Source organism: Sceloporus occidentalis, unplaced genomic scaffold, assembly GCF_023333645.1.
Source record: "Sceloporus occidentalis isolate IW3139 unplaced genomic scaffold, rSceOcc1.0.p SCAF_1, whole genome shotgun sequence".
Taxonomy (NCBI): Eukaryota; Metazoa; Chordata; class Lepidosauria; order Squamata; family Phrynosomatidae; genus Sceloporus; species Sceloporus occidentalis.
Window position 1 is genome coordinate 177,410,107 of NW_028316981.1, and position 25,699 is coordinate 177,435,805.

General features: G+C 45.1%; 1 protein-coding gene across 3 annotated transcripts in view; it reads right to left on the bottom strand.

Moving 5' to 3' along the window:
- The window catches only part of USP11 (ubiquitin specific peptidase 11), a 31,080-nt gene extending 8,017 nt beyond the window's left edge, over window positions 1-23,063 (bottom strand). The window contains exons 1-17 of one of the 3 annotated variants that reach the window (XM_089483323.1): window positions 22,866-23,062; window positions 18,712-18,821; window positions 16,911-17,041; window positions 15,183-15,300; window positions 14,212-14,357; window positions 11,421-11,482; window positions 11,082-11,181; window positions 8,539-8,712; window positions 8,291-8,449; window positions 5,932-6,156; window positions 5,018-5,101; window positions 4,778-4,872; window positions 3,820-4,026; window positions 2,470-2,570; window positions 1,585-1,938; window positions 466-536; window positions 270-382 (exon numbers count right to left, since the gene is read on the bottom strand). In XM_089483323.1, the coding sequence (XP_089339449.1) occupies window positions 270-382; window positions 466-536; window positions 1,585-1,938; window positions 2,470-2,570; window positions 3,820-4,026; window positions 4,778-4,872; window positions 5,018-5,101; window positions 5,932-6,156; window positions 8,291-8,449; window positions 8,539-8,712; window positions 11,082-11,181; window positions 11,421-11,482; window positions 14,212-14,357; window positions 15,183-15,300; window positions 16,911-17,041; window positions 18,712-18,821; window positions 22,866-22,975 (2,360 nt within the window). In that variant the 5' untranslated portion in view covers window positions 22,976-23,062. Of the gene's footprint in view, window positions 1-269; window positions 383-465; window positions 537-1,584; window positions 1,939-2,469; window positions 2,571-3,819; window positions 4,027-4,777; window positions 4,873-5,017; window positions 5,102-5,931; window positions 6,157-8,290; window positions 8,450-8,538; window positions 8,713-11,081; window positions 11,182-11,420; window positions 11,483-14,211; window positions 14,358-15,182; window positions 15,301-16,910; window positions 17,042-18,711; window positions 18,822-19,188; window positions 19,254-22,865 lie in introns of those variants that run through there. The other 2 variants (XM_089483340.1, XM_089483332.1) reach the window with 2 other exon arrangements.
- Between the last annotated feature and the right edge of the window lie 2,636 nt (window positions 23,064-25,699).

A 25,699-nucleotide genomic window follows, 5' to 3' on the forward strand; every position in this document is an offset into this window, starting at 1 on the left:
TCAGTTTTGTTTAAAACCAGCTAGACTATGGCCACTGGGTCCCATACTCAGTTCAGTACAACTGACACCACTAGATGTGAAATTAATGTGACCAGTTGGACAACAATCAAACTTGAGCTTGAATGACAGAGAGGGAGATGTAGCCCAACCGCTCCTATGTGTGCAACTGTCCTTGGCAACAAAACACAAGTTTCAAATGGAGTCCATGAGGGAAGCATTAGAATTTCTCTTAGCTTGGATGTGACTCCCCCAGAGTCCCATGTTCTCACCAAGGGTTCTCCTCCTCCAGTGTCTCCACAGTGGTGAATAGTTCAATGCACTCCTGCAGTCTGACTGGGTTCTTCTTTAGCATGTATCCCATGCAGTCATGCTTGACATAACCCTGAAGAAGAGGGGCACACAGTTGGAAGAGGGCTCAGGAGAAGGAGAGAGGGGTCAGGAACCCAGTACACCTCTCACACTTACCTCAGCCTCAGCTTCATTGTAGTAGCGCTTCTTCATTTCAGAATCCCAATCCATAGCAAGATAGGGTTGGGCTGAGCAAAGGGGAAGAAATTGGAATTTAGGGAGACAAGATGGCCAAGCTGAGCATGAGAGTTCCATAAAGCAAGCAGAGATGGTTGTCCACAAGGAGAGCACACACATACTCCCTCTCTGACACTCAGCTCCCTTAACGTAACATGAGAGGCCAAGGTGGCACTCACCTTTACATTTAACACAGGAGGCCACATGGTAACCCTAAGGTGAAATGGTGGGTGTTGGGGTGGGTCAGGGAGGGGTCACTTATAAAATTCCAGAAAAGCTCCAAACAAATATAATTTTCCTATTTTAAATCTATTCTTAATCTATTGATTAATCTGGAGCATGGCACATCTGAAGCAAAGGTGCTGATCAAACCATATCACTAGGTAACAGTACAAAACTGTAAGAGAAGAGATCTCAACCAGTTGGCGGGAAACTCAGAAATTTATAATATTATTTTTTCTACCGGATCTTCTTATTAACAAACTCCTCAGGTCATAGATTAATGGGATAGATCTTTCCAGGGGCTTCTTGCCCACCTACCCAGTGATCTCAGCAGGCCCGTCTCTGCACCAGAGGACAGAAGTGCTAAGTGTACAACCGAAGGGCCGCCATAAGTCTATGTAATACAGTACAAACTTAAAACACAAGTAGTATTCATTTGACTAAATTTTAATACACAAATTATTTTTAATTCAAAAAGTACTCTAAAACCTGTTTATCCACCCAGTACCTCTGCACTCCTTAGCTAGAATACTGAAGGGTGAGTGGCTTTACCTCCAAGGAAGCAATTGAGTAAAACAATGCCTGAGCATCTAAGCAATGAGCATTTCATTCAGATGCTTTTGCTTTTTAAGTTAAGAAATCTGAGGAAAGATCTTTTAAACCCTTTGGTAGGCCCAGGCTTCTCTTGACTAGCTTCAGGATTCCACCTCTGTGCAGAGTTCTTATAAAACCTGGTAGGGACTCTCTCTAACTTCTTTCTTGATGTGGCAGCAGGACTTCCTCCAACAACCATAAGTAGACTAGAAAGCAACCTCTCCCCCTAGAAATGAGACTCACAGTTGAAGGAGAGAGTGCTGCCCTCATCCTGGCTGGCCATTCGATCGCTGGTACCATTAGAATTAACGTGATGGAGGGTGAAGAGAATTTTCTGTCGCTTCTGTGGCAGTCGGCATTTGCGCTTGGCCTGGTTGGCTGTAGGGGGGCTGGGGCTAGAAGAAGGTGTCTGGGGGGACTGGGAGTGCTGATGGGGAGATGGGTCGGGGCTGGGTCTCCCCTCTACTCCAGCCCCTTCCTCTCCCACAGATCCATCCAAGACCTTTTCCTCCACCTCCAAGCTGGGTTCCTGGCTAGTGGAGCCTTCTACCGTTGTTTCTTCTTCTTCCTCCTCCTCCTCCTCGTCCTCCTCCTCCCCTACAAAATGAACATGGGGAAAATTACTATTACTATTACTACTACTATTCTATCTTTCTCCCAATATAGGGGCTCAAGGTGGCTAACAATACATTAAAAACAGTATGAGAAACAAAATTTTAAAACAAATAATTACAAAAGTTAGACACATTACACATTGAAAACATTAAAATGTATTAAAAAGTATAGACAAACCTTGATGCCTAAATTGCATAGCATTTAGAAGCCCAACCCTCATCCGTTTATAAAAGCCTGATGGCATAAAAATGTTTTTACCTGCCACTGAAAGGAGAGCAGGGATGGGGCCATCCTGGTCTCTCTAGGAAGGGAGTTCCAAAGCTTGGGAGCAGCCACCGAGAAGGCCCTCTCCCTTGCTCCCACCAAACGAACCTGAGAGGGCAGTGGGCAGAGAGAAGGGCCTCTCCGGACGATCTTAGAGCTCTAATGGGCTCATAAAAGGAGGGCAGACAGAAAAGGAAGGTCAGTTCTGAATTCTGCCTTCCCCCAGGCTCTCTCTCCAGCCACACTTACCTTCACTCAGGCCATTGGGCCTCTTATTGTAGAGATCCTCCTCCTCTTCCTCCTCACTTTGTTCATCCTCTTCTTCAGAGTCAGGCTGTGTTACGTACCGGCTGCAAAAGAAGGATGGGGGTCATTCCCAGCTTTAGCCTGCAAAGGAAGAAGCAGGAGAAAGGCCTGCCAGAACAAGCTCCCCTGTAGCAGCAATACAACAAAAGGAGCGTGGGGGGGGGGGGGGGGGACCAAAAACAGATGGTGGGAAAGCTTCATGGGGAGAATTCTAATTAATAAAATTCAGCCATTCTTCCCATCACATGCTGCCAGGTATTTGTGTCCTTGTCAAAATCAGTTTGCAAACTATTAAAAAATTAATTTGATTTCTTTGATTCAGGCACGGTTGGCCTGCATCAATTATTAGTATTTCTAACAATTTCTAACCTGTTGGGCTAAACATGTGTTTCTAAGAGAGCCAAGTGCCCCTCCATACATGTGATGAATACCTCCCTCCCTCTCTCTTTATAGAACAGAAATGTATATTGTCAGGGTGCAGAATGTCCACCTAAGTTCAATGTTTGAAAGTGGGAAGCTGTTCCCACAGCAGTCAGCAGTTTCTGAATGCTGAGTAAACCCAAAGATATCCGGTGGGTCAGGACTTGCTGCAAACTTGTAACATGAAGTGCTGAGAGCTGGAAAAATCCTACTGCCATTATACAAATATACAATGAAGGTTTTGACATCACAAGTTTGGAAAGATTAAGGTCCACTGATATAGTGTATTTTGCAGAACTGCTCTGTGTGAGTAGAAGCATAAGAAGCAGTAAGCTACCTGGAGTCTTTGGGATAGAGAGGGACTTTGGCTGCAGAGTCATCCTGAGCAGAACAAGCCATTCAGTTTAAACTATAAACAGATGTTTTGTGGCAGAGGTACGGAACCCTTAGCATTCCAGATGTTGCTGAGAGACTCCATTCTCATCACAGCCCCAGCAAGCCTGGATAATAGTGAGGAGGACAGAATTGTAATATATCACCCTCACTATGGCTCTGCTTAACATTTGCTCAGGAACGTGGAAATACAAAGGTGCAGTTGAATTCGTGACCTGCTTACAGATTTTTCCCAAGGTAAATGGTTGTCCAGTGTGGAAACAGAATGGTGGGCTAGACAGTCCCTCAGCTGACCTAGCAGAGTGCATCTAATGGTGAGGGATGATAGGAGCTGCAGTCCAGCAACTTCTGAAGTGCCACAAGTTGCTTTAGGGAAATATACTTGTGCACTGCCCCTTCACAGCAAGATACACAGGGGCAAAGAGTGATCAGGCAATGATTCAGGCTTAGAGACAGGTCAGCACCTTGGGAGCTACTCACGAGAGCTGATGCAGCAGGAGCTGGTAGATGGCATCCCAGGAGAGTTGGTCCCGTGGCACAGATACCAGGAGCGGGTGACCAAAGAGCACAACCCCATAATAGGTGTCGTTGTAGTCTCGGCCTTGGGCATGCTCCCGAAGGTACACAGGAAGCACCACAGCATCAGCTGTGGCTGGATCCTCCAGTGGGGACACAGACACCTCATATCTGATGGCAGAAGGAGATGGATGTTATGCAGGAGAGAAGAGGGCAAGCTACATGTATCTTAAAGTGGTTCCAAACCAAGCAGATCCTAGGGCAAAACATAAGAAAGTAACCTCATGGATTCAATAAGAACAGAAATAACCACAGACAGAAAAGAACACTTAGAGACAACTGAACACTCCACAAACAAAAGCGATATCCTGAAAGAAAAGAAAAGGCACCAACATGGCACAAAAACATGTAGTGTCTGTGGCAACTCAACTTTCTTGGGCTGATATGCAGCTATTTGTTACTTACTCAGTAACCCAAACTGCACTGGCTGTTAAGAAACTGCGTACAAGCTTTAATAAGGAACATACTAATATAGATGAGAATTTCACACTTTTAATTTGCTGGTTTTACAGGGTTTTGCTAAACTAGTTTTAAAGTTATGTCTAACATTCTTAAAATGATTATATTAATTTTGTATACATTTCTATTTTTGTTTTATTCTATGTATTGTATAGGCCATCGGATATATACAATAAGGTTTATGATGGAACTTTATTAGGGACCCTTTTGCCTAGGTTCTTCTTTAACTACCTTTAACTATAAGAAATGAGAGTCAGGATAGGACAACATCCAAAGAGTCACAGTGAGAGCTGTAGCCCAGCAGCATATCTGAAGGGACCCAGTTTGGGGATGGCTATTTCTCCATATGCTAGTATTATAACTCCAGATACAACTAATAAGAGTCTCTTGCTCTTAGACTCACATGAAGATGTCATCCCGGTCCAAGATGCAGCTGAGGGATTCTTCCATCTGGTAGATTTTGTAGAAACGATGACTGAATACATCAGCCACCATCATCTGAGAAAGAGAGAAAAAAGGGAGAAAAGCAGAAATGGAGAAAAAGGCAGTCACTACAGAGGGGAAACAGAAAGAGCACTCCTGAAGTCTATTGAGGCATGAGTAAGCACTGCCTGTGCCAGCCCCCCTCCTGCCACCAACTCACCCGCTCAGCTGGCACCTCCGTGTGTTTAGAGAGGGCACAACAAAGATCAAGCACTTTCCCAGCTTTGGGGACAATTAGTCTGTGCTGTAAAAAAAAAAGGAAGGTGGGGGGGAAAGTTAGTCTACTGAAGCAAAAGCCAGGCTCCTGTGAAATTGAATCTATCAGCAGTAGGGAAGAGAATTGCCTTAGAGACAGATTTCCATGCGAAGTCGAAGGCTTTCATGGCCGGCATCCATAGTTTTTTGTGGGTTTTTCTGGCTATGTGGCCATGTTCTAGAAGAGTTTATTATCTCCGAAGATGCCAGCCACAGATGCTGGCGAAACGTCAGGAAGAAACTCTTCTAGAACCATAGAATCATAGAGTTGGAAGAGACCACTAGGGCCATCCAGTCCAACCCCCTGCCATGCAGGAAATCCAAATCAAAGCATCCCTGACAGATGGCCATCTAGCCTCTGATTAAAGACCTCCAAGGAAGGAGACTCCACTACACTCTGAAGAAGTGTGTTCCACTGTCGAACAGCCCTTACATGGCTACATAGTCTGAAAAACCCACAAAAAACTATAGATTTCCATGCCTCTTTTCTTCCCCCAGCCAGAAATAGGCTCATTTGGCCACTACTGGCTGCATGTGTCTTTGTATTCTTTCCCTCCTTTTCCCAAACACAAGAAGGAGTCCTATATGAAGCCAGAGTTTTTCTTCCATCTAGTTCAGTCTCATTTCCTGCCCCATGTGAAGGCAGCTCTTCAGGTTCACAAACAGATGCCTTTCCTCAACCAACCCTCTCAAGATGCTAAAGATTAAACCCAGGGCCGTCTTCATCATGTTCAACATGGGCTCCCTGGTCCTTCCCACAAGTCTCAGGACTCACGTCTTCCTCTGCTTGACAACCCTTTCCAAAAGGCTGACTGGTACCTGTTCCGGTTTCTTGGAGGGGTCCATGGAAACGAAGAAAACTTCCATCACCCGGTCCTTGCTGACAGGGAGGGGAGCACTGAGGTAGCAGAAAGGGTCAAAAGTCACAGAAACTTTGCCACATTCAGGGCACACCAGTGTCGACTTGAAGAGTCCATGGAAGATGTCAACAATGATGGAGTTGTTGCGCCGTTTGTGGTTGCGCCACGCTTCTTCTGCTACTTCCTGGAAGGAGGAAGAAAAGCTAAAACATGAGAGTCTCTACACCCTTTCTCTTCAGCACACCACACACTATTGTCAAGGGTTCGAACATTTATACACCCACAAATGGAGGAGTTAGATTTTTTTAGCATAGAATTAGCTCTTGAAAGGTTAGAAACAGCAGCACCATTTTTTCCCAAAGGGCAGAGGCATCCATCAGCCCTCTCAAGGGTAAAGCTTTCTCTCAGCATCTTCCACCCCTCCTTCCCTCCCGCAGCCTCTCTTATCTCTGAAGTCTTGAAAGCCCAAAGGCAATTGATCAGTCAGCCCACACTCTCTTCTGCCAGCTTGTGGAAAAATGCAAACGGGGAGAGGAAGATGGGATGCACTCTGTCAGTCAGTTACCCTGAATTGCTTCAAGAGAGAGTTTCAAAAATCCATTAAGGTTACAGCCTGGAAAAACAACACTGGTGTCTTCCAGAGAGTAAAAGTGTCCCCTGGAAAGACCCATTCGGGGCATCCAAATGAGATTTCATTTCCTTACTTCACTCCCAGTCTAAGTAACTGGCAATACAAAGGGCTGCCCCAGTTCATTCCAGTTCAGAATTACACCAGGCAATCTCACCCACTATTCCAGGAGTGAGGAAACAGCCTTCCAGATACTATAGGACTTATGCTCTTATGAACTTTTATCCAGGGACAGGCAACTGAGTAGAGGCCAGTGGGTATTCTCTCCACCACCACCGTGAACCACACCATCACTTCCAGTGTGACTAGTAATGATATAATGCAATTATATAATGATGATAATGATACAATGATATCAGCAGAGAAAAGGCCCTTTTTCCATCCCAACTGCCACTGCCCTAGCCTTGGATGGAGAGAAGAAGCAGCACACACAAGTTTATTATGCTTAGGCCCAGAAGTAGATGAAAGGCCTCCCTCCATCCCAACTGCCACTGCCCCAACCTCGGAGAAAAAGAGATAGTAACTGCTGTACTAAATCTCCCTCACTACCATCCCTGTTTTTGTGTGTCATGTCTTAATTAAACTGTAAGCCTGAAGGCAGGGAACTAGGTTTTGGGGGGAGGGGTTGGTTGTTGTTGGTGGTGGTGGTCTTTTATTTTTAGAGCGCCTGAGTGGTTCTAGATGCAGCAAGATAGGGACACTCTCCCCACCTCTGCCTTGCCCACTGGCCATGCTGGATGGGGCTGATGGGAGCTGTGGACCAAAACATTGAAAGAGCAAAGGGTTCAACTCCCCAACCAGGCTCTGTGCACTGGTCAGAGTCTCCAAAGCCCAATCATATTACACCCAACCACCTTCACATCATTTCTCAGCCCCAGCCAAATCCATAATTCCTCACAACTGTATGCTCTGGATGTTTTAGATTTCAACACCCATTAATCCCACCAATACAATCAACAGTCATAACACCTGGAGAACACTGAACTGGAGAAAGCTAGCCTAGAAACCAGGCTTTAGGGAGACCTTTGCTGTCACTCCTTTGTTTCCATCCCACACCAATGCAGAGATTTTCCACATACTAGGTGGTGCCCCTTCCACTGCTGGAGCTGTGGCTGTGACATTAAACCCTGAAAATCCTAGACTGCACCAGTGAACAAGCTTAGACCATGGCACCAAACCACAGCTTTTGATTGTTTCACATCAGGCAAAATGAGGAGGAGCCTTTCACAATACACAACTGTAGCCCTACAATTCCACTATCATGGACTCAACCTGTAGCATTCCAAGATTTATAGTTTGGTGAGGCACTTCAGGAGCTCTCTGGGTAAAAATCATAAATTCCCCTGTAAATCCGAAGAGTCCATATGATGCAACTATGATGGCTAAAATGGTACTATAATTGTGTAGTGTGAAAGGGCCCTAGCTGCTTCACAAGACTGCCCTGAAGATAAAGTCAACAAAATTATCTAAGCATACCAAAATCTAGCTATGGAAGCACGATGTGCCAAGAAAATGGACACTAGAGAGATAACAGGCAGAAAAATGCACATTTGGACTAGCTTCATTTCCAAATTGCCATTTTAAAAAAAGGGAAAAAAGAAAACCCATACTACAGACTGAATCCCAGAGTGAAAATCAACATCCCATTTAGTCCTTCCTCTCCCCTTCCCCCCATACACACATAGTTTACCTCATCCGGCCGCCCTGCTGCATCCTTTAGCTCTATGTACTCTTTCTTCTTGACACGATTGAGGTCCTCGTGCAACCCATCAAGCAAGAAGGAGAGAAGCTCCTGGGAATCATGCTGCTGGTAGCCAAGGAATTGGGAGGCAAAGTGGCCCACTTTGGTCTGCAGGAGAGAAGGATACCAAATGGCGGGTTTTAACCCCACACTAGTGGGGGAAAGGGGGTGGGAGAAGAGGAAAGAAGAAGGCTCACCTTGAACATGCGGGGCACAATGGAGCGGTGGTGACCAGACCACTGTTGCTTGATAAGGTCAGCATAGGCCTCAGCAATTTCACCCTTCATGCCCAGGGGGTTACTGAAGTTGAGCTCATCCAGATAGCGATTGTTGAGGAAGTACTCAGTAAGAGGAGGCACATTGCTGAGACACTAAAAGAGAGAAGGGGCAGCCATGTTATACAGGGAGAAGCTGGTATTCCACACTCCAACTCCAGAATGAAACTATGTATGAACAAAAAGAGCTTACTTGGGATCTTAAGAAAGACAGCTTTTTTTAAAACAACAACAACAGATACGTGGTGTTTTAAAGGTATGCAGTGAACTTTCAAAAGTTGGGGATATATGGTTGTATATGCATCAGGATTTCCAGAGGCAAGGCAGCAGAACCTGAGTGGTCCCTTCAACCTCCACATAGCTGAAAATTATTTATACAGAGTAACCAAGATATAGGAAATCCTGTAGTTCAGGATGATAATTATATAGTCCTCAAAACTCTTGATAGACCACTCCACTCTCCCATCAAACATGAGGGGTAGGAGACCAGTTTTTCTACTCCCAGAAATTCTAGGAGCAGAGATTTTGCTTCACAGCCCATCCATGCGTCAACCTGCCCAAGAGGATTTTGCCGAAGCAAGAGTGGACCTCTGACTACTACTGGTTTTGTTTTCAAGGGCTAGTGTGGCAGCTGCAAGGGACTGAAAAGTGGCATCCACCAACACCACTCACTGTAATTTCTGCAGGTTGCAAAACTGTTTTTCTATAGCAGAGAACTGGCTATAGTGTTCCTTGAGCATAATGGAAAACTGGTTTACATAGTTCCTCAGCATCACTTGCTTTAATCTTCCACCCTTGAGATGGAAGATCTTTGTAATTAGACTCATGAAGACTGAAAGAGCCAAGGAGTCACCCAGTCACCTATGCTCAAAATCAGAATCATTCAGAGAACCCATTTCACTTTCCTCAGTCCTCTTCAAATTCAACACCTCTTTTAGGTTTGCAGTACAATTTGATGTACTACTCACAGCTCAACCCAATTGTCTTCAAGGGGCTCACTTCCAAGCAATCATGCAAGCATGCACAAGATTACAATCTCTGAATCTCCACTCAGCTTATCTCATTCATTCTTTCTCTCAAAGACACACAAAGTCAAACTGCATCTTCCTGAAGCATTCCACTCCCTTTCAGTGAAGCAGAATTGTAATATTGGGAGCCACTCTGTTTGCCCAGTGGAGAAATTAACAATGACATTTCCTCCTCCCCCTCTTGAACTGTTTTCCATTCAGTTTGATCATACTAGGCACTACACAACTAAAAAGACACTGTGGTTGTGTTTGCCTCTTTTCATCTTCCCTCTGTGTCCCTCTTTCCTTGTGTGTTATAAGCCTGCAGTCAGGGGAGCACCTTGCAGATCTGTGGTGCTTTTAAAAAGGTTGCAGTAGCCAAATTTTGACCCACACAGAACTATTTTCTAGGAAGGTCTCCTGAGCTGTTCCCATTGATTGCCAATAAATTTACTAAAGTTAACTGTGTCTCACATTATTTCAGCCCAAAGGCTGGCAAACCAGTCAAAGTATATACAAGTATAAAGGAACAAGTATGAAGGAAAACTAAGATAGACATTAAGAAAAATAGGGTAATAACAGAGGAAAGAATCATTAGAAGTAGAAAGAACAATTGTCATAATTTTTGGAAGATCCTGGAAAAGAAAATAATGCTGGTAAGGGTGGAAGGCAGCATAAAGAGAGGAAAACTGCATGCCAGATGGATAGACTCAATCAGGGAGATCACAGACATGAATCAACAAGACCTAAGCAGAGCAGTGGAGGTCAGGGGAGATCTTGGCAATGTCTCATCCACAGGGTCAACAAAAACACAGAGGTGTTGCCCTAAACCTTAACAGAGTCTGGCAGAACAGAGAAGTCTAGGGAAAAATGCATCAAAGTATAGTTCAATTTTATTAAGAGCAGAATGGGTTATATGTAAAAGGGATGGGTTAAAACTATTGCCAAACTAATAGGCAAACAGGGATCCACAGGGTCACCATGAGTTGAGGTCCACTCAAAGGTAGCTAACAACAACCACAAAGTCTTAATCTACCTTTCCTCTATTTCTGCAATTAGTGGCCAGAAAGGAAAAAACAAGGCAAAACCTGTATAATACGTGTGCACATGCTCTATTTTTAAGGTCATATTTTTTTAAAAAGACATTTTAAAAAAGATAGCTACTCCCAGTTTGACCTGTCAACCCCAAATCCAACTAGCTTCCCAGAACCAAAGATCTCTCCCTTCAATCAGTGAGGAGCCCTATATCTTTCCAGGAGGCAGCACCAAGATTTGATCCTCTACTGCCCACTTGTGGGCAGACCTGTAACTGCAACAGCTGCAGTACCAGGACATTATGCAGCCCATGCAGGCAGAGCTCAAACACAACCCTTATTTTGTTCACTGTTCAACCCTCCACTAACAGAGGGTTTGCCATCATCATATCAGCCCTACCTGTTAACAGCTTATATATAATACCTGCAAAGCAGAATTCATGAAGCAAGTGTTGCCCAAATTGGTAAGGCCACAGACTCCCGGCTGTCCACGATACAGTTCTTCCTCATCAATCGAGTTCTTCCTACATGAAGCAGGAAAAAAGGAGGACGGTAAAGAACAGGAAACCTCAGTGCTCTCTGCTGAGGGAGGGCAGAAGTAGAAGAGAACCACATACCCCAACTTCCCAGAGCACAGGCTTGTGTGCACTGCCCTCCCAAAAAGATGTGGCTCCCTCTCTGAACCCCTGAGGAGAATCTGCCACATGACAAGGTATGCATACACTCCTTCTGAAACGTGCAAGTACCAGAGGTAGATACTCACATGATATGTGGTCTAGAGCTGGGCCAAGTGCCATCTTTACTCCTGGTTTCCATTATCACCACCTAGCAGGAGCACATAAGAGTTGGGGAGGGGCAGGGAGGCACAATATGAGCACACACAAAAAAGTTCTGGATTAATTAGATTGTACCTGGGTCATTCTTTGAGAAAGAAAAAGTGGAAAATAGAGCAAAAACATAGAAAAAACTATACTGCAAATTGTGCAGAGCCACCACCACAGACCACTTGGATAAACATTGGAGGTGTTAACTCTAATGCATTTCAATCAGCATCAGTGAAGTTGTGTGTAACATATTATTACAGGTGTATATTTCAAGGACAACTCATTATTTGTTCCTTCCTTCCCATTGTTATTCTAAACTGTCTCCTTCCTTCATTCCTCTTATATTTTCTTGGCACCAGAATGAGGAAAAAGGGTCCTGCTTTTTTAAGTTGGACCTGCACATTTCTCAGCCAAGGACTGACACCCACTGCAGGAAAGAGAAGAACCCAGAACAGGGTTGGGGCAGAGACCTGGGTGAAGGAGGCAGCACGAACGTGCTAAGGAACAGTTGTTGCTTACACTAAAGAGAGGAGTTGATTCATTAATTTCATTTCCATCCTACCTTTTCTTTATTTTATCTACACACCAGTCCTGTGAGGTAGGCGAGGCTAGCCATGGGAGACGGACTTATGATCATCCAGAGAACATGAGAAATGAGTGGAGATCTGTACTTGGTTATCCCCAGTCCTCAGTCCTCAGTCCAACACCCTAAATCCAGCAACACATTGGCCCCAGCACCTGAGTACACACTGACACACTCTGTCTCACTCTTATTCCTTTCCTGTCTAATTCTTTTCTTTCCCATCATTTCTCAAGTTTGATTCAGTCTGAGGATTTCTCTACCAATGAGTATTGGGAGAATTGTCAATTGCTTTCACTGCAGAAAATGCTGCTGTGTTGCTTTATGGTATTGGTTTTTAAGTTATAAAGCATTTGAAACATCATGTAAAAAAACCCAGCATCTTGTGGCACCTTAAAGAATGTATTATGCCATATGTTTTGGTGGAATATAGCCCACTTCAGGTGCATGAAGAATTTCCTCAAGTAACTCAAGAGTCCATGTCACAATGAGGTGGCTGTTTGAGAAAGCCTGTAGCCCACAAGCTTGAAAGTTTTTACAAGTGCAACACAACTAGGGGTTTTTGCAGCAATTTTGGGGGAGTGTCAGACATAGCTGTAACAAAAACACTTCCTGATCTTAGCCAACACAAAGTTATAATAGTGGCTCATGAGTGATGGAAATGAAACCATTGTTTACTCACAAACTCAAATGAACAGACAAAAGAGATGCCTATGCATTTCCATGAGTGTGTGTCCCACCCCGGTGTACAGAGTTGTGTTTGGAAATGAACTCTGCACACTAAGTGTGAGACTCATGTTGCCCACAGGTCATATGTACCTTCTGGCAGCCTTCGGTGAAGCCCCTGGTCCTTTCCACATCTACCCATTTTTTAAAAAAAAACGACACCCCCCCCCAAAAAAAAAGTTGTAAAGAAGAAATGTGCCTCTTGAAGTCGCCAGAAGGTGCGATTCTCCCCTCAAACAAAGATCTTTGTCCCTGCTATATTTTCAGGAAACTGGAAGTGACCATCCAAATACCTTCTGAAGGGGCAGGTGTAACCATGGACAGTGGAAAACAGATCAGATGTAGCCTGTGGGTTTCTGAGTAGTGGAGAAAAATGACCTCCAGACCCTATGTAATTACCTGCCCCTGCTTTATTCATTTCACTCAAGTCAAGTGTTACTGTCAAATTATGTTTTTGTCACTAAAGAGAAAAACTTGAAAGGGAATTCAAGTGTGTATAGGCTGGGAAAGTGGAAAGACATTAGGCTTGGAAGCCACACTATCAGAAGAGGAAGGCTTTTCTGATTTCCAGATATAATGGGGAAAAGCTGAAGCTATTTGATGAGGATGCAAAGATCCTCTGTCCTTGTTCTGCTACAACAAATATTCTGAGGCATAATTCAATACTGGGTTCAGATGTGATCCTACCTGATGAGCAAGGAAAACAGAATCACACTCCTCCACCAGACCAGACCAGCAATTCACCTGAAAGGACTTGTCTTCTGACTTGGAAGATTGCAGACAGAAGTTCTTTACCAGGCCTTCTAACTCAAATGCTTTAAAATCAGTCCTTCCCAACCCAACGCCCCACTGATATGCTCGACTATGACTGCCCAAAGCTCAGTCAGCAGAACCACTAGCCAATGGCTATGCTGGCTATGCTGGGAGGTGCAGTTAGGCCATCTGGCACTGGTCAGGCTGGGAGAGGCTGATTCAAAGCCAGTGGAGGGGGGAGCTTCAGCCCTTCGGATATTAATGAACTCCTTATCTTTTATTGGCAATTACATTTTAATAGTGTATTTAGCTGTTCTCAACCATGGGTTTTAAAAAAGAATGTGTGTATGTGCACACACGCCTTCATATTCACCCCATGAATTTCATAGATTTTGATGTAATCTTGTTTTAAATTACCATAAGCTGTCTTTTATCCCATCTGGGCAGGAAAGGGTTGTTGTTGTTTTTATAAATTAATTAAATAAATAAAATGTCCAGCTGTGCTTCATCACTGTACAGATCAGCCAGGGCAGGTCGGAATTGGAGTTCAACCCCATCTGGAGGGCCACAGGCTCCTCCAGTACTATTCTGAAGGAAGGTGGATGAAGTGAAACCTGTGACCTTCCATGCACAATTAGATAGAGCTCAGCCCATGGCTGCAGACGCATTACCTGCCCTGAGCTGAGACAGGCATCCAGCACTGTCATCTGCAAGTTCCGGAGCCTCTCACAGGAGCCATCTGCATTTTTCACCCAGAGCCTTGTTTCATCCTCAGCTGGAACACAAAACTGGCGCCGCGCTTCCTTCAGCACTGTGTCTGGAGAGAGGAGCATAGAAGAGAGTCATTCCCCTGCAGCAATGGCCACTACTACAAGGATCCTGGGCTTGGTTTTTATTACTTGCGTGCCACTTCCATCCTCCCATTTATCTAGAGATTCCTGGGGGGGTTACGGACAGTGGTGTCATTCAAAATAATTAACAACCAGTTCTGGGGACTTTTGCTATCTTCCTGCCAAGATCCCAGAAGCCACCCATATTGCTCCCCTAGCTTCACCACTGGCTGTTGTTTTGTCCTGCCATGCAAGACAGTGAGGCACTGGGTGCATCCATGTCCCCAGCTCTTCCCTGTGGCTCTAAAGGATCCAGTCCTTTCCTCTCCTCTAACCCACTCTGACTCTTCATTCACTCTGGTTTCTTCCTCCTCCACCTCCCATTTACTATTCCTGGCTCCCTTCTTAACTTCCCCAGCCTCCATGGCTGCTGCCACACTGCAGAATTAATGCAATTTGACATCATTTGTCATAGATCTATCATATGGAATCCTGCGAGTTGTAGTTTGTTGTCACTTCAGAACTCTCTGACAAAGAAGGCTAAATATCTCTCAAAACTACAAATTCCACAGCATTGAGCCATGGCAGTTAAAGCAGTGTCAAACTACATTCATTTTGCAGCACAGATGCAGCCCATGTCTTTCGACAATTTTAAAACTGGTTCCAGTGAACTGGTGTTCTCATACAGTATTGGTGACAATGGTAGGACTCAGAAGAGGACCGCCATGACAGATCTTGATATCTGGGCATCTATGCACAAGGAGTTCCCCTTTCCACACTTCAAACATCATTTCAAGCATTTGGATTCTTACCAATAATATCCATGCGGCTAAACTGGGCCATGACAAAGTTGTCCATATCATTGTGCTGGCAGAGGTACAGTTCCACCAGGTACACCTCCACTTTCTGCATGCTAGGAAGGTCAACTACCTGAGAACAAAGCATCATCAGAAAGATCAACATGCCATTAGAAAGAGTAGAACTCCATGTTAGAGCCATGCACCCCATTCTCTATCAGCATCAAGGGCCTCCAATTCCTTGGGCCTCCAATTCTGCATACAATGAAATATACTGCTGTCATACGCAGAGTCTATTTAAATGTTGAAATCACAGTTCTTTACAATGAAAAGTTTCTAACTCTCTTGGGGTTTTTTTTTTTTTTTTGGGGGGGGGGGAGAATGGGAAAATACACAGTAAGAATCTCTTAAAGGCGGAACAAAAATATGCAGCTCAAATCTACATGCATTTTGGCCTGAAAGAGCATCCTAGCAAATACCACTTATCAGTAAGTGTCCACAGGACTGAAGCTTTTAACCTTCTGTTCTTTAAGAAAAGGGAAACAGAATTTCAGCAAGGAATCTGTAGAATGTTTGTTAGTAGGACAAGCTGAGCCATAAGAACAATCACAGTTTTGGGACATGAGAACTGGGAAATCCTCTGCTTGAGTCTCATTTTTGCCAGCAACTCAATAGGTCAATCACTGTTTTCTCAGCTGCCCTGCTCCTCTCTGCCATCTGCATTATGGAGACAATACTACAGGGCCCACTTTTCAAGGTGATAGAAAGGATGGTGGAGGAGACATATATGAAGTACTTGGAAAACATTTATGCAACATATTCTAAGTTAAGCAAAGCTAGTTTAAGGTATATCTGAACAGGTGAAAATACAACAGCTGCTATCACTGAAACAGGGTGAGATTTCAAGGAGAAAGACCTGAAACCTTCCCTCTCTTTAACCCTTCAGATCCTTGCTGCAGCTGACCCTTGGTAAAACCTAATAGCCTACTAACAAACTATTCTTTATTATATATTATCAATCATTATAAAGCCTGGAACAGTGGCAGTGAGCACACTTCTCCACTGGGAACAACCCAGAGTGAGGTGCTACCCATTGCAACAGGCATCTCAGAGGGCAGCTCCCAACTACAAGTCATCAGATACTGAGGGATGATTTTATTCTTAAATCAAATCCTGGTTACAATTTCACCCAAAAGAACCACTACTCTCTATGGAAGAAGAAAGAAAAAGGTGTGCTCAGAAGCCTCACTGGGATAGATCAAAGTAGAGTCTTCCAGGTGTTGTTGGACTGCAACTCCCACTATTCCTCGCCATTGACTATGGCAGCTGGGACTGAGGGGTGCTGCAGTGAGGACAGCTCTTATCAGGGGTTTCCCATGGGGATGACAGAAATTGTAATCCAAGATATCAGAGGAATCAGCTTGGGAAATCTGTGCAAAGGTGTGCCTGAATGGTGGAAATCTATTTGTAGAGAGGGATTCATGTATGTATGCACGCAACAGGCACACACATATCAGATTTGAACAGCAGCAGGAAGAGAAAAGAAAAGGCAAGAGAAAATCCTGACCCAGATTGCAGTCCTCAATGTCACTGCTGCTGCATCTGCCCTTCACACACCTCACTGCAACAATCTGGAGGAAGGGCTGTAGTTGATTCCTAGTGTCCTTCCCCTCTGTTACAGTTGATATACTGTAGCTCTGAAGCTCTCCCAAACTTGCTGGTTCTCAGCAGTAAACTCCTCACCTTACGTTCGATGGCTGGCTGGTCATGTTCAGTGCCATACCAGCTCACCAGCTTGTTCCAGACCTCCTCTGGCACCAGAACATATTCCTCATGCTCCACCAGCCTATCCTTCAGCCGGTACGACTCTAAATCTGCAAGGAGGGAGAGAAGAAAAGGGCTCAGAATTGAAAAGAGAGACCCACCAACCACAAAGACAGAAATTGTAAAGCAGGGATCAGCAACATGTCACCTCTAGAGTTTAAGCACATGCGCATGCACACTCACCATTTTTTTTTAGAGCAACTCCCTCCTCTCTGCTCACAATCTCCTACTCCTGACAAGGTGTGCCCCTAATCAGTGGTAGTGCTATTGGGGGGATGGGTTATTTTATTTTTTCAGAAGGAAAGAAGACACTCTAGCATGCAAAGTGGCAGGATTCTATAGTCAGGGAGGTACATGCCTGCAGCACAGACTGGTAGTATAATTCCTACAGAACTTGGGTGGTAATGATGCTGCCGCTGCCATCAATACACTGTGGCAATAGGAGTCTGCCCAGTATGTTCCAGGGGGTCCAAATCACTTCTCACAAACCAAGGGACATTCCCAACCCTGCTCTAAACCTCGAGTTCCCTGTCTAGTTTCAGTCTCAGGAGAAAAGAGTCCAAGTTTTCAGTGGTGACAGATGTTTCACTGGCAGGCGTGTTTGCTTCAAGGTTGGGGGAGCCTTTTCTCAACTTCAACCATACCTCTGCTTTAATTTCTGTCCAGCATTCAGCTGCACGCAGTATCACTTCCACCCACCGCTCTGACCACATCTCTCCTGTGTTGGCATCCCTTCACTGGCTCCCCCTCCCTTTCCACATTCAGTATAAGCTCCTGCTGTCGACGTTTAAAGCCCTCCATGGGCTGGCCACTCCTTACTTATCAGACCTTATTTCTCCTCACCTTTCCACTAGGGCCCTTCATTCTGCTAGTCAAGGTCTGCTGTCCCAGCCCAGGATTTCCTCTGCCCCATCCCAGATTCACCCCTTTTCACTTGCTGCCCCTCACTCCTGGAACCTTCTTCCCCCGCAAGCAAGGGCCATCACTTCTTTAACCAGCTTCAAAATGGAGTTGAAGACCATCCTGTTCAGAGAAGCCTTCCCAGGCATTGCATAATTGTCGCTTACTACTTGATGTTCTTTTGGTGCCTGTTTATCAAACCATTTCCTGTATTGCTATGTACTGTATATGCATTATCCTATTTGAGAGTATGTATTTTCCCTGGAAAATGATTAACCATCCATTATGAAGCCAAGCCCTCCCTCCAGTCCATCTGCCTTGGTCCAGGCCTTGGAGGTAGAGAGGAACTGCTGGACCTCTTACCCTTTCCCTCCACCACTCCCTTCTCCTTCTGTGTCATGTCTTTTTAGATTGTAAGCCCGAGCATAGGGAACCGTCTAACTAAAAAGTACAGCGCTGTGTAAATTTACAGCACTTCATAAATAAAGGTTAATAATAATAATAATAAATGAGACTGTACCAGAATCCAAGACCCAGCTCTGCTAGAACCAACATGGTGTAGTGGTAAGAGTTTTGGACACAGACTGGAAAGACTCAGGTTCAAAGCCCCACTTGGTCATGAAACTTTCAGGGCATCTTTGCGCCTGGCACCATCTCCCTACCCAACCTATCCCATGGGTTGCTGTGAGGTTTAAATTTATGCCACTTGGAGCTTCTTGGTAGAAGGATGGAATAAAAACAAAGTAGATAGCAAGTTACTTGTATCTGAAGGGCAGGGGAGAAACTGCAAATAAGATACAAAGGGCAAAAGAACTGGTACCTTCAAAGAGTTCAGCGTTGTTAATCCGTCCAGGGAAAGAGCTGGAGTTCTGGTCTCCTGATTCCACATACGCTTTCCACTGTTTGTACCAGTGATTTTCCAACAAATACCTGGACAAGAAAGCAGAAAGATCTACTCCAACACTGTACTGTGTAAAGGGAAACAATGGGCAATTTCCTCCTCCATTCTCTATGGCATAAAGAACAGGCCCATTCCCACTAGTGAAGGCCAGGTCCGAGCCACTGGCTCACTGAATGTATCCTCTTGGTTCATATTTCATCCACTGGGTGTGAGTTCATCCACTAAGCCACTGCTCTTCAGCCTCAGTCCACCTGCCACCCCAATATTTGCAGCAACTGCATAAAAGCGGCCATCCTTTTCCTTCCTTATAGGGTTGCTGTATGAATTACTGAAGACACATTTGAAGCCTTTTGGACTTCCTAATTAAATCAAATTGAATCCTGACATTCAACTTACAAGCAGTGACTGTCTACAAGAGCCAATTTTAACTCTCTCCTTGACAGTATATCAATCTCCTGGCCCAGAATCCGTCTTTCTTCCTCACCAACAGCTACCCCATGGAAAGGAAACCTGCAATCCAAAATAGTTTACTACTTTATAGTTTAAATATACTACTTTATACTATCTGTTTGCACCCCAAACTGATTAACTCAAGCCAGAAAATATATAGACATCCACCCCACCCCCCTGGCACTGCTCCTCAGGACCCTGCTATACTCACTTGAGAAAGCTGCCAAGAGAAAGAGGCAATGTCTTCAGAGGCTGTTGTCAAGTTTAAACCAGGCACAGAAAAGGGCAAAGAGCAATCTGACAGCAACAGAGGCCTCCACTTGCCCCTCCTGTCTCTACTCATCTCTGCTACTTTGACAAACAGCTACTGGCATTTTAAAAAGCTCCACAGAACCTTAAAGGCTAATAAATGTATTGTGATACAAACTTGATTTGTTAATGCCCATTTGCCTGCAGCAAAAACTGTTCTCTCCAAACAACTATGGCTCTCACAGATCAGACATGTGCAGGAGGTCTTTTCTTGTCCCTTTCCAGGCTGTTAATGTGCCCTAAGAGACATACATTGGTACACATAAGCAGACAGGCAAACAACTTGTGAATTGATTTGCAAGGCTGTCATAAGCTTCCATAGGATGGATCTCTTCACTTTGTCTGACCTATCATGCTGTTTTATCAAACAGGCTGTGCATTTTCCACCCCTACAACTTCTTGGTTATTAAGTACTATAGGACTCTTGTTTTTTTCTACAATTAAATATGTACCCTTCTGGAATTTGTTACTATTGACACTTTAGTCCTAGAGAGAAAAGGAAATACAGAACAGACAAGGCCACACCTTTCGCTAGACAACCTTCTGTTACGCACTTGCTTCCTACAAGGCTGTTTATTATTTTGGCTGTAAGAAATTAACATGGCTAAGCCTTCTGGGCACATTAAAAAAAATCATGCTTTTGAGTTAGACAACATACTTCCTTGCAACTGAGAGTTCTGCATTAAAGTGCCCGCTATAGTAGGTGCTTGATATACAGTTGGATAGTTTTATATAATTATATATAGATATATATTTTGCCACTGTCCACAGTTTCAGAGCCACCCTGCCCACGAGTTTCTTCCCAAGCTTGATAAAGACAAATGACAAAGCTAAGCAGCAATTACTCCAAAAGTAAAACCCAATTTATTTTCTTCCATATCCAAAGAGCATTCCCCTAAACTTTCCTTAGGCTAGTTCTTAGAATGCAGAGGCCAGAACTGCTAGATTCAGCACCCTGTCCTTGCAAAAAGCCCCAGGTTTCAGAGAAAATATATATTGGTAATTCTCTTCACTTGCTTCCTTCCAAGACTGGCTCCTCACGTCAATGTAAAAAAACAACACTGATGAATCATAAAATGAAACTGGAAGCCAAAATTAATCTGTGCAATCAGTAACTGCAACAGAAGTTATTTCTCTTTTGCTTCCATCTTTGGATGGTGAAGGAAAAACAACAATCAAGCCTGCTTGGATTGGAAGGCACAAGAGAAACACAGAGACAAGACTGGTACAGTAGAGTGGAAAGTTTTAAGAACCCAGGACTTGAGACTGGTATAGAGAGCTGCCTGGTTTCTTTAATATCTCTCCAGCATTATTCAGCAAGCAGGCATTACTATACACTATACCAGTGATGGTGAACCTTTTAGTGGCCGAGTGCCCAAATTGCAACCCCAAACCCCCTTATTTATTGCAAAGTGCCGTGTCCCTCTGGCTTTCCAGTAACAAACTCTGGCAAACTGTGCGCTGAGGTGACGGCACATGTGCCCACAGAGAGGACTCTGAGTGCCACCTCTGGCACGCGTGCCATAGGTTCGCCATCACTGCACTATACTCATCTCATATAAGCTGCAATCCTCTGGACCTTTACTTAGAAGCAAGCTCCAATGAGCTCAGTGTGACTGATTTCCCAGAAAAGTTGCCTAGGACCATAGTCATACCCTGCGACAGTTCACAAATGAAAAGCAGGATGAGTGAGGCTAAGCAACATCAGAGTGTGGTCAAGATGACAAAAGTGATTAATGAGGAAGAACACACAAGTGAGGAAAGACTGCAGCAGGTTGCTTTTGCCTGCATATACTGGGAAGCAACTCTCCCATGCAGAGTGAACTACTTTTGTGCTCTGAACTCAGTTTTCAGCAACTGAAACAGGCTGAGGACAAAAAGGAGGGGAAGTGGAAGGAAAAGAGAGAAACTGGGACACTTTAAAAGCAGCTGAAAAAGTGGGATGACAAAGAATTAATCAGGACTCTCCTTGACAAAGTAGGATAGTTGGAGGGCATGCATAGATATTGCACTGTGTCTTTGTAGGTCAGCTTGTCTCTCCACTCTAAAACAAGGAGATGTTTCATTGCTGAACTGTAGTATCAATTCAGATGACATTTGCAAGTTAACACCCAATAGTGCAGCAGTTGTCAACCTGTGAGTTGCAACCCCTTTGGGGATCGAACGACCCTTTCACAGGGGTCGCCTAAGACCATTGGAAAACACCTATTTCCAATGGAAGCAATGAAAATAATTGTATGGTTGGGGGTCCCCAGAACATGAGGAACTGTTATTAAATGGTCGCGGCATTAGGAAGGTTGGGAACCACTGGTTTAGAGGGACCAATACGCATAAAGCACACCTTCTCCAAATTCCCCCACCAAAGAGAGAGAAGGGGGGGAAACTGAAACTGCTAACAGAGAGATGATGTTGCCCTACAAAACAGAAAGTACAGTATGTGTGTTGGCTGATCAAGAATAAAACCAAAACTCAGTGGATAAAGTCACTTGAGGACAGACATAAGCTGGCAAGACGCCCAGGAAAATATGTGACACGGCCCTTCTGAGGATATAACTGACACTCATTTTTCAGCCCAGGAAGACTGGGAAACTCCTGTGTAAGATGGTCACGAAACGGGCACAGAGCAGCAGCAGCAGCAGCAGCAGCAGCAACAGCATCATGGCACGCTGCTTGTGGCGACTCACTCCTCTCCAAAGGCAAGGCTACTTTTCCAAAGAGAACCAAGAGGCCTGTGGTTTGAATAAAGGCACAAAAGGGCCAGCTCCAGCTGCTGAAAGTCTGCTTGTGTTGTGACAAGAAGGCACAGGAATGCTAGCTGGGGTCGGGATCAAAGCCAGCTCAGTCCTGCTGCAGCAGAGAAAACGAGTCACTCTTAAGGAAGTGGCTAATGTTCAATCCAAGATCCAAAACACACTGCAGAGGTAATCCAGTTTGAGACCAATTTGACTGCCCTGCCTCAATGCTAAGGAACTCTGGGGACTGTAGTTTTGTCAGACATTCAGCCTTCTCTGTCAGAGAGAGCTCTGATGCCACAATAAACTACAGTTCCCAGCATTCCCTAGCACTGAGCCAGGGCAGTTAAAGCCCACTTTTCCACCGCGGGATCCTGGGGTTTGTAGTCTGGTGACCTTGCCAAAAAAAACCCTACAGATCCCAGTGTGTCCCTAGGAGGGGCTTCAGCCCTTCCAGCGGGGCCAGACTGCCCTGTTCCCAGGGGGAGGCAGCCATTGCCTTGGACCCCTTCAATGGGGCAAAAGGAGGACTCCCTACAAACCCTGGGCCCCAGCCCTTCATAACCCTAACCCTGGGCTCACCATTTCTCTCCCGCCTTCAGCGGCCGCTCCAGGCCAAGCTCCCCGGGGCCCTCGCCCTCCACCTGCCGCCTCTGGGCCTCCAGACCCGGAAGACCCCGCTCCGTCGCCATCGCCGACGCCCGGAAGCCAGCAACTGAGGCACCTTATTTCCCCCCCGCTCTGACTCCCGGCTCCGTAAGGCCACGCCCACACGCTTCCGGGCGGCCATGAAGGGTGTGGCAAGGAGGGCGGAAGGAGAGGACGACGACGACGACGCCATATTTAGTGTGGCCTGTCGACCAGCCCCTCAGTCAACTGTGCGCCATGTTTAGTGTGGCCTGAGACTTTCTCCTCACCTGGACGCCATCTTTAGTGTGGCCTGAAACTTTCTCCTCACCTGGGTGCCATCTTTAGTGTGGCCTGAAACTTTCTCCTCACCTGGGCGCCATCTTTAGTGTGGCCTGAAACTTTCTCCTCACCTGGGCGCCATCTTTAGTGTGGCATGACTTTAAAGTTTTTCCGTGTCATTCCCGGGATTGCTTAATTTCCGGGAAGATTCTGGCAAATTCAGCCTTCAGAGAAATTCAACCGTCCTTCCCGCCCAAAAAACCTGGCCAAAAATACCTTCCCGCCATACCTCCCACCCTGGAAGTCCCACCCCCTTTAGCCTTCCCATAGTGCCTTGCATGTGCCCCAACCCGGAAGTCCTGCCCCCATCCTGGGAACTTTGGGGGCATTCTGGGAAGCCAATCAGGAAATTTCCTTTGAGAGTGATTGGCAACACTGGTGTTGATATAAGCAGAGAAGCCCTCCCTCTGTCCAGGAGGAATTCCAAAATGTCCTCCATTTTGAGCCGGACTAAGAAGCATAGGTTTACCCTGATAGGAGTGTTTTTAGCTGTTGTTTGGCTCCCCAAACTTTGGCCTTTTAGGAGTTTTAGACTTCAACTCCCAGAAGCCCCAGCCAGCTTGGTCAACGGTCAGGAACTCTGGGAGCTGAAGTTCAAAACATCTGCAGAACCAGTTTTGAATGCCCTACATTTTAAAGTGCCATGTCCTCCTTTGCAGCGAGGACATCTGGTCACCCTGTTTCTTTGGTCACGTTGGGTTTATGGGTGGCCAGATGTCCTCTTTATCCAGGACAAGTCCTCCATTTCAGCCTTCTGTCCGGGAGGAAATGCCAAAATGTCCTCCCTTATGAGCCCATTGTGTAACACCACCACATGGCTGGGTGCTTAATAAAATACACCGTATGTAATATGGCTGTAAATAAACCATATGAAATGAACTTATATTTGTGCGCTTAGCATTTATTTTGAAACGCCCTCCATTTTTCTTGAACTTCCTACATTTTGCAGCGCCTTGTCCTCCTTTGCATCTGGCCATCCTGGCATAGGAGGGAACGAAACCTCTTCTTGGTCATGTTGGGTTTATGGCTAAAATAGAGAAGTGTACAAATCCGCCTTAACTTTCTTGGCAAGTTCTGCTCCATCAGCACCAAAAGAGGAAGCATAAAACGAAAAGCCATGTGGTACTAGAGAAGCCTTCCTTTCTGCCATTAATACCTTTACTAAGGGGTCACGTTGGAGGAGTAAAGCAGAAAGCTGGTATGGCGTAGTGGTTTGAGTGTTGGACTACAACTCTGGAGACCAGGGTTCAATTCTCAATTCAGCCATGAAACCCACTGGGGGACCTTGAGCAAGTCACGTTTTATCCGCTTCAGAGGAAGGCAATGGTGAACAAACCTGGCCAAGAAAACCCCATAACAGACTCAGGGTTGCCACAAGCTGGAAATGACTTGGAGGTTATTTATAACTTGAAATAGAGTAAAAGCAAGGCAGTTGTTAGTGACAGGGGGCCTTCTGAGTTTGGAAGGAAAAAACAACCAAAGGCTTGAAAGAATAAGGTGCCTTACACTGAGTCAGACTGACCAGCGTTTACAAATTTTGGGGCAAACTTTTGTACCATCTGCATGAAGGCGACCTTTTTTCTCCCTTCAAGGGCTGCAGAAGGCCTGTGTCTGCAGCATCCTGTGGAAGTGGTTCATTTTGAAGCAAGTTTGCAATGGTTAGCAGAGGAGAGACCTATGAACTGACTAGATGCTTATTCTGATACAAGTGAAGGTGCAGATCTGTATCTTTCTGGCACCATCAGCTTTTTGGCAAATCTTGCCAAGAAAAACCCATTATGGGGTCACCATAAATCAGAAACAACATGAAGGCATACAACAACAAAGACTGGAAACACAAAGTACTGGACTGAAGATTGCTGTTGTGACTGGATGCTGGGGCCAGAAAGTCCAAGCTTTCAACCTCCCCGCCAAATTTGCTAGACTAGGTCAACTGCTTTCTCTATTATTATTATTATTATTATTATTATTATTATTATCTTATATCCCACCTTTCTTCCAATATAGGGGCTCTCTAAACCTCAGCTCTTACCTTAAACCAGTGGTCACCAAACTGTGCTCTTTTAAGGGATTTTGGACGCTCCCAGAATCGCAGACTATTGGCCAACATAGCTGAGGCTTCTGCGAGCTGAAGTCCAAAATCTCTTAAAGGGCACAGTTTGGGGACCACTGACTTAAATGGTTATACCCTCCAACAATCCTGTTTTGGCAAGCACAGTCCCAGTTAATCCTCTGCTGACCCACTTTTTCGGCTGATTTTAAAATGTCCCAATTTCTCTCTCCCACTTTCCCCCTTTGTCCTTGGTTCACTTAATTTGCTGTAAACTGGCTTCACAGTGCAACAATAGTTTGCTCCCCATTCCCTCAGCAGAGAGAAAGGGGCAGAATCTTGCCACTCCCAGGAAGCTCAAGCAAAAGTTAACTTGCTGCAGCCTTTCCTAGTGTGT